At 41.2% G+C, this 14,743-nt stretch overlaps 1 protein-coding gene across 2 annotated transcripts in view; it reads left to right on the top strand.

The window, feature by feature from the left end:
* Positions 1–14,743, top strand: part of SHTN1 (shootin 1) — a 102,137-nt gene that overhangs the window by 23,238 nt on the left and 64,156 nt on the right. The window contains exons 3-4 of one of the 2 annotated variants that reach the window (XM_086680968.1): positions 2,983–3,043; positions 10,512–10,606. In XM_086680968.1, coding sequence (XP_086537094.1) covers positions 2,983–3,043; positions 10,512–10,606 — 156 coding nt within the window. The remainder of the gene's footprint in view (positions 1–2,982; positions 3,044–10,511; positions 10,607–14,743) is intronic. The other variant, XM_086680969.1, reaches the window with a different exon arrangement.

Raw genomic sequence — 14,743 nt, 5'->3', positions numbered from 1 at the left:
GCCAAATCTTAGATGAAGACGGTTTTTCACAGGGCATGTTATACCTTTCAGAAATGTCAGATTAAGAAACATGAAGTTAACTCGAAAGAAAGCATCAGATCTATTTCACTTGGCAATCATAACTCAGGCATGTAAGTCTAGTCAGAAATTATGTTTCGCTTATGCTCATTTAGACTAAACTGTGAGTTGTTGGAGGTGGGTGTGCCGACTGGCAGGGTGGCGGCGTAGTTCCACAGAAACAGAAGCCTCATTCTAGAAAACAAGAAGAACATTCCTGAAACAGCTGGCTAGCTAAGCGTTCCGTCCCTTTGGGGAAAGATCTAACAAAGCTTATTTGAGAATCCAGAACTCTAGTGTTTAGAGTTGTAAACACCAAAATGAATGAATGAATGAATGAATGAATGCAGTTTATCTGTTAAGTTGTAACTTGAAACTCAATTAGATGGCATTACTTCCCCTCCCACAGAGGAGAAATTCCTCAAGAAGACCTTAATGAAAGAATATGCCTTCTCCTCAAGGAAATGGTCTGGGCTGATCCCTCTTCGGGAGGGTGTAAGTCAGGATTTAGTAAACAGCCTTGCTGAGTTAGCACCAGTGCCTCTTCCGTGTACTCTTGCCAGAATGGATTTTCCCCAAATGAATGGACATAGGTTTTTTGGTTTTGGTTTTTTTTTTTTCAAGTTTCAGTTCCTGAGACATTAAAGGGGAAGGCTGAACTGTTTATGTCTTAATTTTTTTTAATTAAGAAAAATATTCTAAAAGCACAGAAAAGGGCAGAGATTGATGTAACAAATGTGGCCCTCACAGAATTAAATGTTTTTTTTTTTTTTTTTTTTTTTTTTTTAACTAAAAAAGAATGCTACAGGTAAAATCGAAGGTCCCCCGTGTCGCTCTGCCCTGGGCCCCTTCCCCTCCTTGTTTTAAGAGCCAGCTGCCATGATAAATTGTGTACGTGTCCTTTTATTATGTGTTTTTATATGTTTTATATATGCCATATGTATTGTGAAATGTACATTTATAGTATACTATAGCATAGTATACAAAGTGATTTTATTCGCTTAAGGTATACTTTGGTATATGTGCATCAAGTCCTTTTTTTTTTTTTTTTTTTTTCTTTTGTGCACCGAGTCCTTTTATTCGCCATTATGGCTTTTGCGGTATATGTTGACACAGAGCTTACGTGCATTCGCTGTCACTGGTGTCTAGTGTGTTATGTGAAAACACCATGATTTATTGTTATTACAAATGTCGCACATGTATGTACAGATCGGCTTGTACTAGAGATTCCAGTAACAGAATCTAGAAGTGGAATTTCAGGGGCGCCTGGCTGGCTCAGTTGGAAGAGCATGCGACTCTTGACCTCGGGGTTGTGCGTTCGAGCCCCACGTTGGGTGTAGAGATTACTTGCAAATAAAGTCTTTAAAGAAAAAGTGGAATTGCCGAGCCACAGGGTACGTGCATTTTCAGTTTTGGTAGTTTGTGATGCCAGTTGACACTCCCACCAGCAGCGTGTGAGGGTTTTCTAACTCCCGAGAGCAAACTTTTTCCGTTTTTGCCAGTCTGATGGATGAGACTATCTCACTGTCTTTATTTGGGTTTTCCAAATTATCAGTGGCATCGTGACTTTTTAACCGTTGTAAACTGAAATGGAAAATATCCAAAGGCATGAAATCCCAATATGTTTATCTGGCACGGTAGGATTCAAATATAAAGTTGTGCTTTATTCACATGACCCTCTGGTAATGGTATTAGAGTAGTCCCAGAAAATTCAGAAATTAATTCTCACTCTAATAGTTAAAAATAACTTTTTAAAGTTTTAGACACCTACGATGAAAATCTTTCTGAAATGTGTTATACTTAACCCGGTTTGTGAAACTCACGGGTAAGTCGCATCAGTCCTCATAATGAACGTGAGGCTTTTATAGCATTAATACCTTCAGGGCTTGTAAAACTAAGGGATGCTTGTTTCCATACCAGACACACTGGAAGGTCCTCATGCTTTAAAAGTTATTTTTGCCTTTTAAGGTCTTACTCCTCCTAGTCTTTTCAGTGAGTCCTCCCACCTTTTAAAACTAAAAATTTGTTGGGGCACCTGAGTGGCACAGTTGGTTGAGCGTTAAGTCTCTTGATTTCGGCTCAGTTCACGATCCCAGGGTCGTGGGATCAAGCCCCACTCTCGCTCTCTCTCCCTCCCTCTGCCCCTCTCCCCAGCTTGTACTCGCTCTCTTTCTCTAAAAACCAAAACAAAAAAACCCCCACAAAAAACCCTAAAAAATAGTTTGTCAGTGACACATGCTTATTTGTGGAATATTTTGTCTTCTCTTATTTTAATTTGCTACCTTCTCTGTAGAATTCTGAGGATGCAAGGATATCTTTTTCCCTGAGTGAAGGTTTCAAGGGACGCAGGGCAGCAGTTTGTGTTCAAGTGTCGTCACTTCCGGTTGTGCGCAGGTGTTCTGAATAGTTCGGGAGAGATCGTTCCTATCCAGTTTCAGGGAATCTGAGCTGCAGATGTGGGGGGTGTTCACTGTATTAGCCAAATACCCACTTAAAAAGAGGCACATATATTCTCTTAAAAGAGTGATTTGAACTCAAGGATGTTAAATGGGTCCGTTCCTGAGGAGATAACGAGCAGGAGGATGACTCATTATCTTAGAAGGTCCAAGGAAAGTGGCCAGATACAAATGGTACAAACACCATGCGATTGAGTAGAATAAGTCCCATGTGACCATGAATGCTTCTTAAAGGTTTTAAATTTTCGTTTTCTTCTCGTGAAATTGTTACTGTTTGTAAGTTTGCTCTTTTTTGCCTTCCCAAGCTTATGATAAAAATTTAACGTTTCCGTGTTTTCTCATTTCAGTGCGACAAAATTAGGCAAGCTTATGGTAAAAATTTAACATTTCCGTGCTTTCTCATTTCAGTGCAACAAAATTAGGCAAGCTTATGATAAAAATTTAACGTTTCCGTGTTTTCTCATTTCAGTGCGACAAAATTAGGCAAGAACGAGATGAAGCTGTTAAAAAACTGGAGGAATTTCAGAAAAGTATGTAAGCCTTTCATTGGAATTATTGTAAACACACCCCAACTGTGTTTTGGGATTATGTGGGTAGGCACGGCCCCTGTGTTTAGTTGCCGCTGCATTGAGTATCCAAGAAAGCAAGAATTGTCCTCCCATTTGCCCCCCACCCCCCACAATGTCCTGGCATTACTGTAATTTTCAAACAAATGCAGTGAGCATTATTGTTTTATGAGTATGTTATTATAAAAGACAGTTTGCCCTTGTTATGAAAAGATTTTACTATGTAGAACAGTCGAAGGAGAACAAAAATTACTTGTTATCTTGACTCTGAGAAAAGGCAGCGTTAGTGTTTTATAGTCTTTCTTTCTTGGTCTTTTGTCTGTAGGCAATATGTGTGTCCACAAAAAGCAAAGCCATGCTTTGCATTTAGTTTTGCAGCCTGCTCTTTTCAGGAAATGGTATATTTTTTGCGTGTCAGTAGAGATGTATATTTGTTTTAATTTGTTTTTATATTAATTTGTGTTAGTATTTGTTTTAATTGCTGTCCATCTTATTCTCTTATATGATCGTACCATAATTTATTTAAACATTTGTTTTCAATGATAGATGATGGATTCTTTTGGAGTTTTAGATATCCTAAATAATGCCATGTCAAGTATTCTTACACATCTTTAGAGTGGTCCGATTTGTCTCTTACCTTAATTCATAGAAAAGGAATTCTAGTTCACAGAACTTACACCTTTTTTTTAAGAGTTTGCATGTTTGAAATGGCCCCGTCTCACCAGGGAAAGTCATGCCCATAAAAGCTGTAATAATCTAAATTTCTGCTATGGTCTTATTTTTGTATGTGATCCAAATCTGTTATTTAAAAAAATTTTTTTAACATTTATTTATTATTGAGAGACAGACACAGAGTGTGAGCAGGGGAGGGACAGAGTGAGGGGGAGACACAGAACTTGAAGCAGGAGCCAGGCTCTGAGCTGTTGGCACAGAGCCTGACGCAGGGCTCAAACCCACAACCCTCGAGATCATGACCTGGGCTGAAGTCGGATGCTTAACCGACTGAGTCACTCAGGCGCCTTATCAAAATCTGTTATTACCTTATCCCCTAAGATAGAATATATCTGGTCACACTCAGAAGGAGCAGAAAGAAATATGTCATGGGAAGAGGACCAGACCTTAGCAGGAAAAGTGACCCTCTCCCTTGGAAGCAAGATCTTTCCCATCTTTCTGCAGATGCTGCATTAGCCTGTTTGATTGTATCATAAAATGTTGACTGGGTAACTACACAACAAAACAGTTTTTTCTGCTGAAGGTTAAACAGCCATGATAATGCAGCATTATCGTTAATTTCAATAGCCAGTTTATTTCAAGGGTCTGGCTGTAACCAAATCTCAGGGGACTATTGTTGATGTTACCTATCTTTGGAGGCCAGTACGCTATGACAGAAATATGTCTTATTTGTGAATGTGTGAATTGCAATGGGTGTAGGACTTTCTTCTTCCCTGATGCAGAATTAATGGGATGTTCTAACACCAAGTCACACCGAAAGGGTTATGCCATGGGCATGGTTACCAATTCATGTTCTCGAATCAACTCTTGATAGTGGATTGGCATACTGTGTGTAGCGGGAATAATTCAAGTTCTTATGGTTGGACTTACCATAAAATGCTTTGGTGGGGTAGGTAGGAGGCATTTTGCCTCTTGTGTTATGCACACGTGGAAGCGGCTTCCCCCCAAATCAGCCTACCTTTAGAGTAACACATAAACTGCTCTCATCTACTTCTTTTTCCCTCTGTCTTTGTCTCTTTTATCTAAATACCTTTGATAGTTTTAAAAATTCACACTTTTCCCTACGAGCAGCTCAAAGCCTGAAAGAATCAATTGAAAGGTTAGTACAACAATCTTTATTGCTGTCTTCATTTAATTTTTCACTTTTCTAAGTCAGCTCAACCTTAAAGCTTGGATGACAGGAAAACACAGTGCTGACTCTTGACTCATCTCAAAATAACAGGAAATGGGGATGAAGAAAACTTTGAATATTTGTTAAAACATTACGACTGTGGTCGATGACCTTTGAACCAAGGGTGGAAGTTCAGGTTTGGAAGGGAATGCCTCAGTTACCACCTGTAAAAAGCGCCCTTTGGTGTCAATCCACCTAGCTCTGAACGATTTCCGCATTCGTAAGATTGGGATAAATGATCCTGCCTCACAGGCTGTTCAAGGAATAAATGAGATACTTCACGTAAAAAGTTCTGAATGCATTGCCTGGCGTTAGAGTTCAAGGACTCAGTAAATATTAGCTGCTGCTGCCAGCATCTCATTCACTGCCCCGGCCAGAGTGCCCTTCAGTGTTAAGAGGACAGGAGTTAGTTCACGATTTCATTTTCGGACACTGATCTTGACATTTGGACGGCTCCCAGGGAAAGTTTCTTTGGGTGCTAAGCGGAAATCTGCCTGCCTATAACGTTTACCGGCTAAACCTCGTTCTCCAAGTGCAGGAAGAGAGCAGCTGAACCAGGTTTAGGAGGAGCTCTGTTCCACAGGAGGGCTCTACCGTCCCGGCTCAGCGTGCTCTTTCTGGCAGGTTTCGTCCAGATTTCCGTGCAGCTCTTCCTGAGCCTTCCTCCTGTCTTCCTGCACGAGGAGCATCACTGCCTAGCAAAGCCATGTTCCCTATGAAGGCAGATTCCTGTGCGAGGAGAAGTAAGTAAGGTCTTTGATGCCCTCCAGCCAGAACCTGAGAGCCTTTGCTCTGTGTTAGGGCACACCCGTTTTCCTGCACACCTGCCGGCTTTCGTCACTGTTTGCACACTATGTGAAGACCTTGCAGGTAACCTGATGTTGCAGGAGAACTTGTGGTCCGTTCATCACATCTGCTTGGGAGACACCCTGCATCCAAGTATTGCTGACAGTTGGCTGGATGGAGAGGAGTTTTGCTCAGGGTGGCACCATTGGTGGCGTCCCCTTTGTTAATTTTTTTATTTTAAGTTTATTTATTCTCGAGTGAGAGAGAGACAAAGCCTGAGCAGGGGAGGGGCAGGGAGAGAGGAAGACACAGAATCCGAAGCAGGCTCCAGGCTCTGAGCTGTCCGCACAGAGCCCTATGTGGGGCTCAAATCCCTGAACTGTGAGATTGTAACCTAAGCCAAAGTTGGACGCTCAACCGACTGAGCCACCCAGGCACCACCCCCCCAAAGTTTTTTAATTTTAATGTTTAGTTTTGAGAGAGAGAGAGAGAGAGAGAGAGAGAGAGAGAGACACGTTGAGTGGGGGAGGGGCAGAGAGAGAGGAAGACACAGAATCCGAAGCAGGCTCCAGGCTCTGAGCTGTCAGCACAGAGCCCGACGGGGAGCTCCAACCCACGAACCGTGAGATCATGACCTGAGCCGAAGTTGGACACTTAACTGGACTGAGCCACCCAGGCGCCCCTGGTGGTATCACCTTTGAATACAACAAGTTAGAAAGAGACATGGAGAAATGGGAGTTGCCTAGAAATTGGTTTGGCTGGGCCTGACCGGTTAGAACTCTGTAATTTGACATCTGTTACTTGACTTTTTGGGCTTCAGTGTTCTCAGATACAAAACTTGCGATAGTACGTGCCTCCTAAGACTGTTGTGAGAATTCACGACAGAACACATGTAAAGGGTGTGGAACAGGCTGGACACGTAGTTGGCCCGATAAATGGTGATGGTGGTTGTGTCCTGAGCAGTTCTGTTCTAGAGAGAACGTTCTTGTAAAAGGGTGTTCACAGATGAACGTAGGCCTGATCTGTTTTCTCAGTCGTTGAGACAAACACAAACCTGGTAACCTTGTTGATACCTAGCATCATGCTAGGTGCAAGGGAGTCCCACGTGAGCAAAGAAAAATTCCTGCTCTCATGCTCACGGTTAATAAAAGACGAAAGCAGGGGCACCTGGGTGGCTCAGTCTGTTGAGCGTCCGGCGTCGGCTCAGGTCATGATCTTGCAGTTTGTGAGTTTGAGCCCCGCGTCGGGCTTTGTGCTGACAGCTCAGAGTCTGGAGCCTGTTTCGGATTCTGTGTCTCCCTCTCTCTCTGCTCCTCCCCCGCTCGTGCTCTGTCTCTCTCTCTCTCTCTCTCAAAAAATAAAAATAAACCTTAAAAAAAAAAAGACGAAAGCAAGTGACAAAGAAAGAAAAGCCCAGTTGCCCTACGGTGTGATGCATTCTATGATGGCACGTATGTACATGTGCTTTGGGGGTCACGAAGAAGAGAAACAAACTTGGCTAATTCAGCTCGACTGGTAGACGCAACAGTCAACGTACTTTTAGGTTATGCTTCTTACTTCTCAGAGTCATTAAAAACAAGTGTTACTATGGAAAGTATCAAGCTTATGCAAAAGTGAGAAAATAGTATAACGAAACCCCATTTAGGCAGTATACAGCTTCGACAGTTAACCAGCTGATGGCCGAGTTAATTTCATCTCTGCATCCATACCTCTGCTCTCACCAACCTCAGATTATGTTGAAACGAATTCTAGCCATCATCTCATTTTATTTGTAAATATTTCAGTATGTATTTCTAAAATACCTGGATTCGGCTTTCTTCTTTTTTAAAACCTTCATGTCATCGAAATTATAGACACTTTTAGGGGTTGTGGTCATGGTCTGTGGATATTACGAGACAAGCCTGCGTTCAGCACCATAAGGCAAATCACTGAATGAACACCCAAAGGTTTTTAAAACTTTTGTCCTTTGGAAGGTGCAAATGAAATGATGTATTACAGAAATATCTGTTTTGTGTCATGTAACCTGACTTTTGGTTTTAGAAATGAGGTCATGCTTTTTAAAGATATAATTGCCCTTTGAAGTATGTTCTCTTTTGAATCTGGAAAGTTGATAAGTACGTTTCTTTGCTACCTATTTAGCATAGGGATAATTTTTTAAACTAGAAATCAAAGCACTATTTCTGATTTCTACTGTTCCCTCTTAGAGGAAGAGATTAAAAAAAAAAAACACACCTACCTGATGGAGTCTACTGTATGAGAATTGGAGAAAATGTGGGCTAGTGCTACCTATGTAAGTTTATCAAGTTAAATTACAGGGCAGATTTTTACAAAATGTTCAGAAAATAAGTTTTTTTCTTTTTTCTTTTTGCTAGGCTTAAACCTGGCTATGGTGGAATGATTTTTCTCACAATTCCATGAGCAAGAATGTTGTTGAATAAAAAGTCAAATTCCTATGAAACCTGCAGAGTGTTTATGTTTTCGTTATGATCATGGAAATACCAGATTGTGGGAGAAGAAGTCAAGTAGTTAAGGCTAAAAAATTCAAAGTAATATTTGATGTCGTAAAAATTGTGTAGGTTTCTTTTCTCTTTCCTTCACACTTTTGAAGAACCTACCTTGTAAACACAGTGATAAAATGCCAAGAATATTAGGATTTTAAGGAAATAATAGAGCCTATTATTTAAACTACAATATAAAAGGCAATTATATTGATGAAGAGCTACATGGGCTTTGTGTGTGTGAATAAACTTGGCCTGTGTTCAGCTTCTATTTGTTCTTCTGGCATAAACACATATTGTGTGTGATTCCAGTTTAATGGGGACCCGTTTGTATGCCAAGCAGCTGCATTTTAGGACCTATTGCGTGATTTCATAGCTCTCTGAAAATTGGTTCTATTCAGAACAAGAGATAGAATAGGAGGGGGGGGTGGGGAGGGGGGGGCGCAGAGCCTCAACACACAATCATTTCTTTTCAATTGGAGCCAGAAAGGTTGATGACAACATGACCATTGTGTTATAATGATAAGACCACTAAGGCATCTGTACCTCTCATCAAGGCTTTCACACAACAGCAGATACAATTTAATTCACTGCTCTGTCAGCAGTGCTGATACCATTATGCCGTCTGTCTCCACAGTTATAATCACTGTCCTCTGAGAAATGCAGTTGAAATGATCTTGAGCAGTCAAAGAAACTCTCAATTAAGGCTGCCACTTCCAATGTGTCAGATTGTGTCTTATGCACTTGGTACAATTTTCACTTCCAATCCTGTTTATTTACAATGTCTACCAGTAATTACGCTTAACGTGTCATTTAGTGAGGGGGGCCCCTGCCAAGCCGATTGTTGGGTGCTGCCGTACCATTGAGTGGGAGTTTCTCGAAGTCAATGCCATCAGCAGCTTTTAGGCCCTGATGGGATGCAGTAGTAATGTTGATAATGCAAGTATCGTGCTCATCAAGTCATAATTAGATGCCACTCAAATGTGCCACTTGTAATAACAGTGTTGATTCATGTTTTTCTCGGTGACTGCAACTACTAATTAGTTAAGTGGTTTTTGGTTGGCCTGCATTTGCTGCAGATTATTATTACCCCTGAAAAAATGTCAAGGTTAGAGATGTTTCTGGCCATTTAGTCCTGCTTTATGAATCTGAATATTAACATAATAAGAACTTTGGACGGACTTAGGAAGTAATACATTTTTGTATTTAATTTGGAGAGAAATTTTTCCCCCCCTGAGTTTAATCATAATTGCAGGTTAATTAAGCTTAAATGAAGCAAAAGTAATCTCTCTTTGTGTTATGTGAGCCCAGTGCTTTTTGCCTAACTTTGTTGGGTTTCACATTTGGGTAGACTTAATTTTTCTTTCTTAAGCCAAACAAATGTCAATGGGTATACACCTCTACAGTTAAGTTTAAGATTCTGAGCGTTTCCTTTTAACTAGAAACATGGGCGAGAGGAATTGGCATGTCCCCTGGTCTTTCGAGTACGATTCAAGTTCTCAGTTTTGTACCTGTAGATCTCCATTTATATAGAGCAGCTATTTAGAAAAAAAAACCTCAAAATAACTATTTTTCAGGCATTGGTAAAGTACCGAATAAAATTCTGTTTTCTTCTGAATCTCCTAGCAGTCTGTGATGCAAGCAGCATCCGATTTCATCGTCCTATGGTGCATGAACCTTGTTGCTCTGCTCTTCTGCCTTGGAGTTTAGTAAAAGTAACCACTTTGTCCCTGATAAAGACTGCTGTTACAGTACTGGCCATCACTAAGCTGCCACATCCGTTACTCCAGTTAAAGAGATCAAGTGGAGGTTTATTTTTAAAAAATGTCTCTTTTGCTAGCTTTCCTTATTAGATCCACGTGTTCTGTCCTGTTACGCAAAGGAAATCACGTGTGCCACTTTTTATTTAGGAGAGACTCTGTCGTCCAAATTCGTGGACGTGTCTGGCTGCGTGCACAGGTACATGGGAAGCAGACACTTAAAAAAACCTCCTAACTAGCTTTCCTAAAATGTGTGCACTGGCAGTAAAAGTCTCTTCCTTGTGTTCTTTTTTTCCCTTCCACATTCATATATTAGCTAAGATTTAATCAGGACAGCCTCTTCAACACTTTTTTTTTTTCCATGAGAGCTGAAGGTCTGGCTAGCTAAAGAATTGAAGTATTCTGAGTCATGGGACGAAATGTGTGGGCTTCTGGAATCACTGACTAATCTCTGAATGCTGAGACTTTTTTCCCCTCATTCCTAGTTTCTCACATGGTTATAGAGGAAGTCAATTTTATGCAGAACCATCTTGAAATAGAGAAGACCTGTCGAGAAAGCGCCGAAGCTTTGGCAACAAAGGTGAGACTCTTTAAAGAAGGGAATTCTACTTGAGCTTTTTAATTTCAACGTGCTTTTCTGAAGAGTGGCCTCTGCCCTTTTCTGCCCCTCTGGTTTTCTAATCCGTTGTCTCCACTCTGACGATGAGGACAGTGTTATAAGTTCTCAGACTCCTGGAAGCGGCTTATGGAAATATCTTACTGCATAGGTTATTTTGATTGCAACAGGGGGCATTTCTTTATATGTATTTCAGCATTTGTGCTTTTTTTGCCTGTGAAAAATGGCCCCAGAGGAGTTCTTCCAGCTGGACTTCCTAGATGTCTGTGCACTGGGTGAAAATGTTAACCAAGTTTAAAAGTAACCTGGTGGGACGTAAAGGATCAGTGAGTGTTTCGTGTCTGATGTAGATGAAAAAGTCAGCCTCCAGCCTTATATTTCAGGTGATTATTTGTGAAAGCAGAGTGAGGGCATATGCTAAAGGTGACCTCCAGTGCTCTGCTGATTGCTTCTCGCTGATGAATTTACCAAGAGTGTAATTTTCTATATTCTGTCTCATCAGAAGTACATTATTATTAAAGAATGTTTTTATCTCCGTCTTACGTATTTTGGGTTGAGTAAAATGCATCTGAACCGCTTCATCAGGAAATGGATGACAGCAATTTTTAGCCAAATATCATTAGTAATTGCCGGTTGTGTGTCTTTCCCCTCTTCCCCATCAGGTGCCTCCAAAGTGTGTCTTTGGATGTGACTGAAATTCTGCAAATCAGTCCATCAGTCCGTCAGTATATGTCTCTATTTAATTTGTATGCATTAGCAGTGTGCTTGCTAGAGGTGTTTGCTTAATTGTTTGTGTGATGACACTACGTTGGGATTCACAAGATAATGCAGCCAGAGCCTCAGAATATAAATGATGTGCATGCAACTTCCCTTCTGTTATTTGTGTCTGAAGAATACGTAGCAGCGCGGGCCTTCACTTTCAAAACGATGATGATGTGAGCGCTCTCCCCCCGCTGCATCCGTGCTACACGTCGCTAAGTGTTCACTGGTCCACAAAACTGCGAATTCTCTTCTCAAGTCCTGAGGGTCTTCTTTTGGAACAAGTAGAGAAATGTAGTCGGAGCGCACTAGCTGCTCCGAATTTGCAGTGGCTGAGGATGGTCTCTGTGTTTCCTCTCGCTATTCATAAGTGCCTAAGTATTCCTGTTGCCAATAGGACACGTGGAACGAAAAGGCTTGACTGACTCTCAGGATGGGCAGACTTCACGGAGAGCAGCAGTTTGGGAGGCGGTATATACAGGTTTCATTCCCACTTATGTCATTTTGGGCATATGTGACTGACTTTGGGCAGGTTAGTTCTGGTTCCTGGACTGCTGTAGTCTCCTCTTATATGACAGGATAGACTAGGGTGAGGACTGAAGGGAGAATGGGGAGGACTTTTCTTTTTTTCGTGATGCACTTTACTCATGGGTCTGTACAGGCCCCTTTATTTTTTTTGTTTTTATTTTTTTAAGCTTATTTATTTATTTTGAGAGAGAGGAAGAGAGAACATGAGCGGGGGGGGCGGGCAGAGAGAGGGAGGGAGAGAGAAACCCAAGCAGGCTCCTCACTGTCGATGTGGAACCCAATGCAGGGCTCGCTCGAACCCACAAACCGCGAGATCGTGACCTGAGCCAAAATCAGGAGTTGGTCACTTAACCCCCTGAGCCACCCAGGTGCCCCTGTATAGGTCCCTTTAAAGAAAGATTTGATTCCTGCCTTTCTGTTTTTAACTAACAGGTGACTTTGAGCAAGAGAATGCACCTCTCTGAGCTATAGTTGTCTTAAGTGTCAGGGTAGACCAGTGTTGATTTCTTAAGAATACCCTACACCCACTGGTGGCCATGTGTGGGCTGAGAAAGCTGCCATGTGACTGTTATAATGGTCATCCGTGGTTATGAACCACCGTGTTGCTAATCTCAAAGGTCAGTTTTGTAATTTAGTCTTGACCATGGGACCCTTCCCTCTGCCGTTTGTCCTCTGTTCTTTATGAAGTCTTTTGAAAATGGACATACGGTTTGTTTTTGAGGATCCAGTGTGACCTTATGGGACTTGGAATAAAAACACAAGTCAACAAAACCTATAGATGTGCTCATTGGATCTGGAAGATCCTACAGCTTTGAATGCAAAGTTTGGAAGCTTCTCTATATGTATGATCAATAAACCACACATCCTGATTTAGATATCCCAATTGTCATTTTTGAAGGTAGGCTCCATTTTTAAAGCAGCAAAGTTTCTGCAAATTTATTCTTATTTTCCTGAATCTTTGCTTTCAAATTAATGACAAATGGAATGTTTAGTTCTTAAGGTGCAATTTGCATAATGTTCTTAAAAGCAAGGGTGGGTACTTTGCTAAAATGTGTAGGTTAACCTGATAAATGTGGACCAGTTATTTAAACCATATGGTCCAAATCTGTTTAACTTGCTTATTTTGTATCTTTAAATATTCATTATGCTGCACCCAATATGAAAACTACTTAAATTTGAATGTACTAGAGGATTCTGTTACTGTAGGGTTATAGAAGATTTAGTTTTGCTTTGTGACTTAGAATGGTTCCAAAAAACAGCATGCCGTTAACATATATAACTTGATGAATAATAACTTCGGTGAAATTGCATAGCCAAAATTTGTGAATTCAGAGTTTCCAAAAATACCCAGTTAGCACGGTCATGAGATCTTTATGTACATAACTCTTACGTCTCTTCTTCCGAAACATGAGAATGATGTTTCAGAGAAGACTTTTGAAATTTTCTAGGTGGCTTTTTTGTTTTTTTCTATTTTTTTGTGACTAGGCTCCATGCCCAATGTGCTGTTTGAACTCATGACCCTGAGATCAAGAGTCCATGCTTTAGCTACTGAGCCAGCCAGGCACCCAGTGTGCGGCTTTCTTCTTGAGTTAGTAACTCTGTTAAATAGAGTCGTACGGCCAGCCGGCCAGCCGAGGGCTGGTGGATTTTAGTGCCTGACTTGATAGAGAGAGGCATTAAACTCTTTTGAGGGTAGGACTGTTAACTATCAGGTTATTATTATTGTGATGGTGGCCCTGGAGCTGACGTATTAAGCACCAGATGGCAAAAATTAGCATTTTTGTGCTTTCGTGAGTATCCTGGAGGAAGAAAAAATTGCATGGATCATGGATGTATATCTTGGTTGAAGAAAACGAGCTGATAGACTATTTCCAAAGAAAAATCAGATGCACAAACTAAACTTCTTTTGTAAGAATGACTAGCGAACACTGAATTTTTACTGCATGTCAGTCACCGTGTTAAATACTTTATATGTAATATCTCCTTCAATCTCCACATTATGGAGTAGAAGCTATTTTTCTCCTTAGTTCGCCGATGAGGAAACTGTCACCCTGAAAGATGAGGTTATTCCAGAGGCAGAAACATTTGATTACAGAGCAGGATTCTTGACTCTGCTGATTTTTATAGAAATGTATAATAACACATTGCCTTTCTCTGTATCAAAGATTCTTAGTATTGACATACATTAGAGTCACCCGAGGACTCAGAGAAAGTACTGTGCTGGGTTCCACTCCCAGAGGTTTGGGTCTGTTGCAGGCCTGTGCAGTGCGAGTTTTTAAAAGCTCTCTAGAGATGTTAATGCGCAGAGCTGGAAACCATTAGTTTAAGTGGTAGGAGGCAGAATTACAAATGAAGGCTTGAGGGTTTTTTTCACCTTTTCCTTAAATTGTTATTTCCTCCTAACGTTCAGAAAAGATGGTGTTGTCCGGGAATTGACCATGATCCTTGAGCACAGCATAGGTCTACTCTGTAGCATTCATGGTTCAGAGAACCCACAGCAGTCTTCACTTGAATGTTTCATCTGAAGAGAGAGAGGCCGAGAGAGAGGACGGGCTCCCATCTAGTTCTTGATCCTGTAATGTATCTTGGGGAGCTAGAAGCCCGAACTGTGGGCTGGGGACAGGGAAGAAGAGGGCAGTGTCAGATTCCCTGAATAGAACTCACTGGGCTTCCCAGGGAGAAGCTGCAGGAGGGTTCATAGCCATTTCTGACGGATTGATTCTTCCTCACTCCCCAGAGAGGTCAGGGAAGCCTCTTGTGTTCCAGACCAGGCTACTTAAGATACATTTAGATTCAATGTTATTGGGGTGAGAA

This window comes from Puma concolor, chromosome D2 (assembly GCF_028749965.1).
Source record: "Puma concolor isolate L17-30 chromosome D2, mPumCon1.1.hap2, whole genome shotgun sequence".
Lineage (NCBI taxonomy): Eukaryota > Metazoa > Chordata > Mammalia > Carnivora > Felidae > Puma > Puma concolor.
This window is presented reverse-complemented; position numbering and strand designations above follow the sequence as displayed.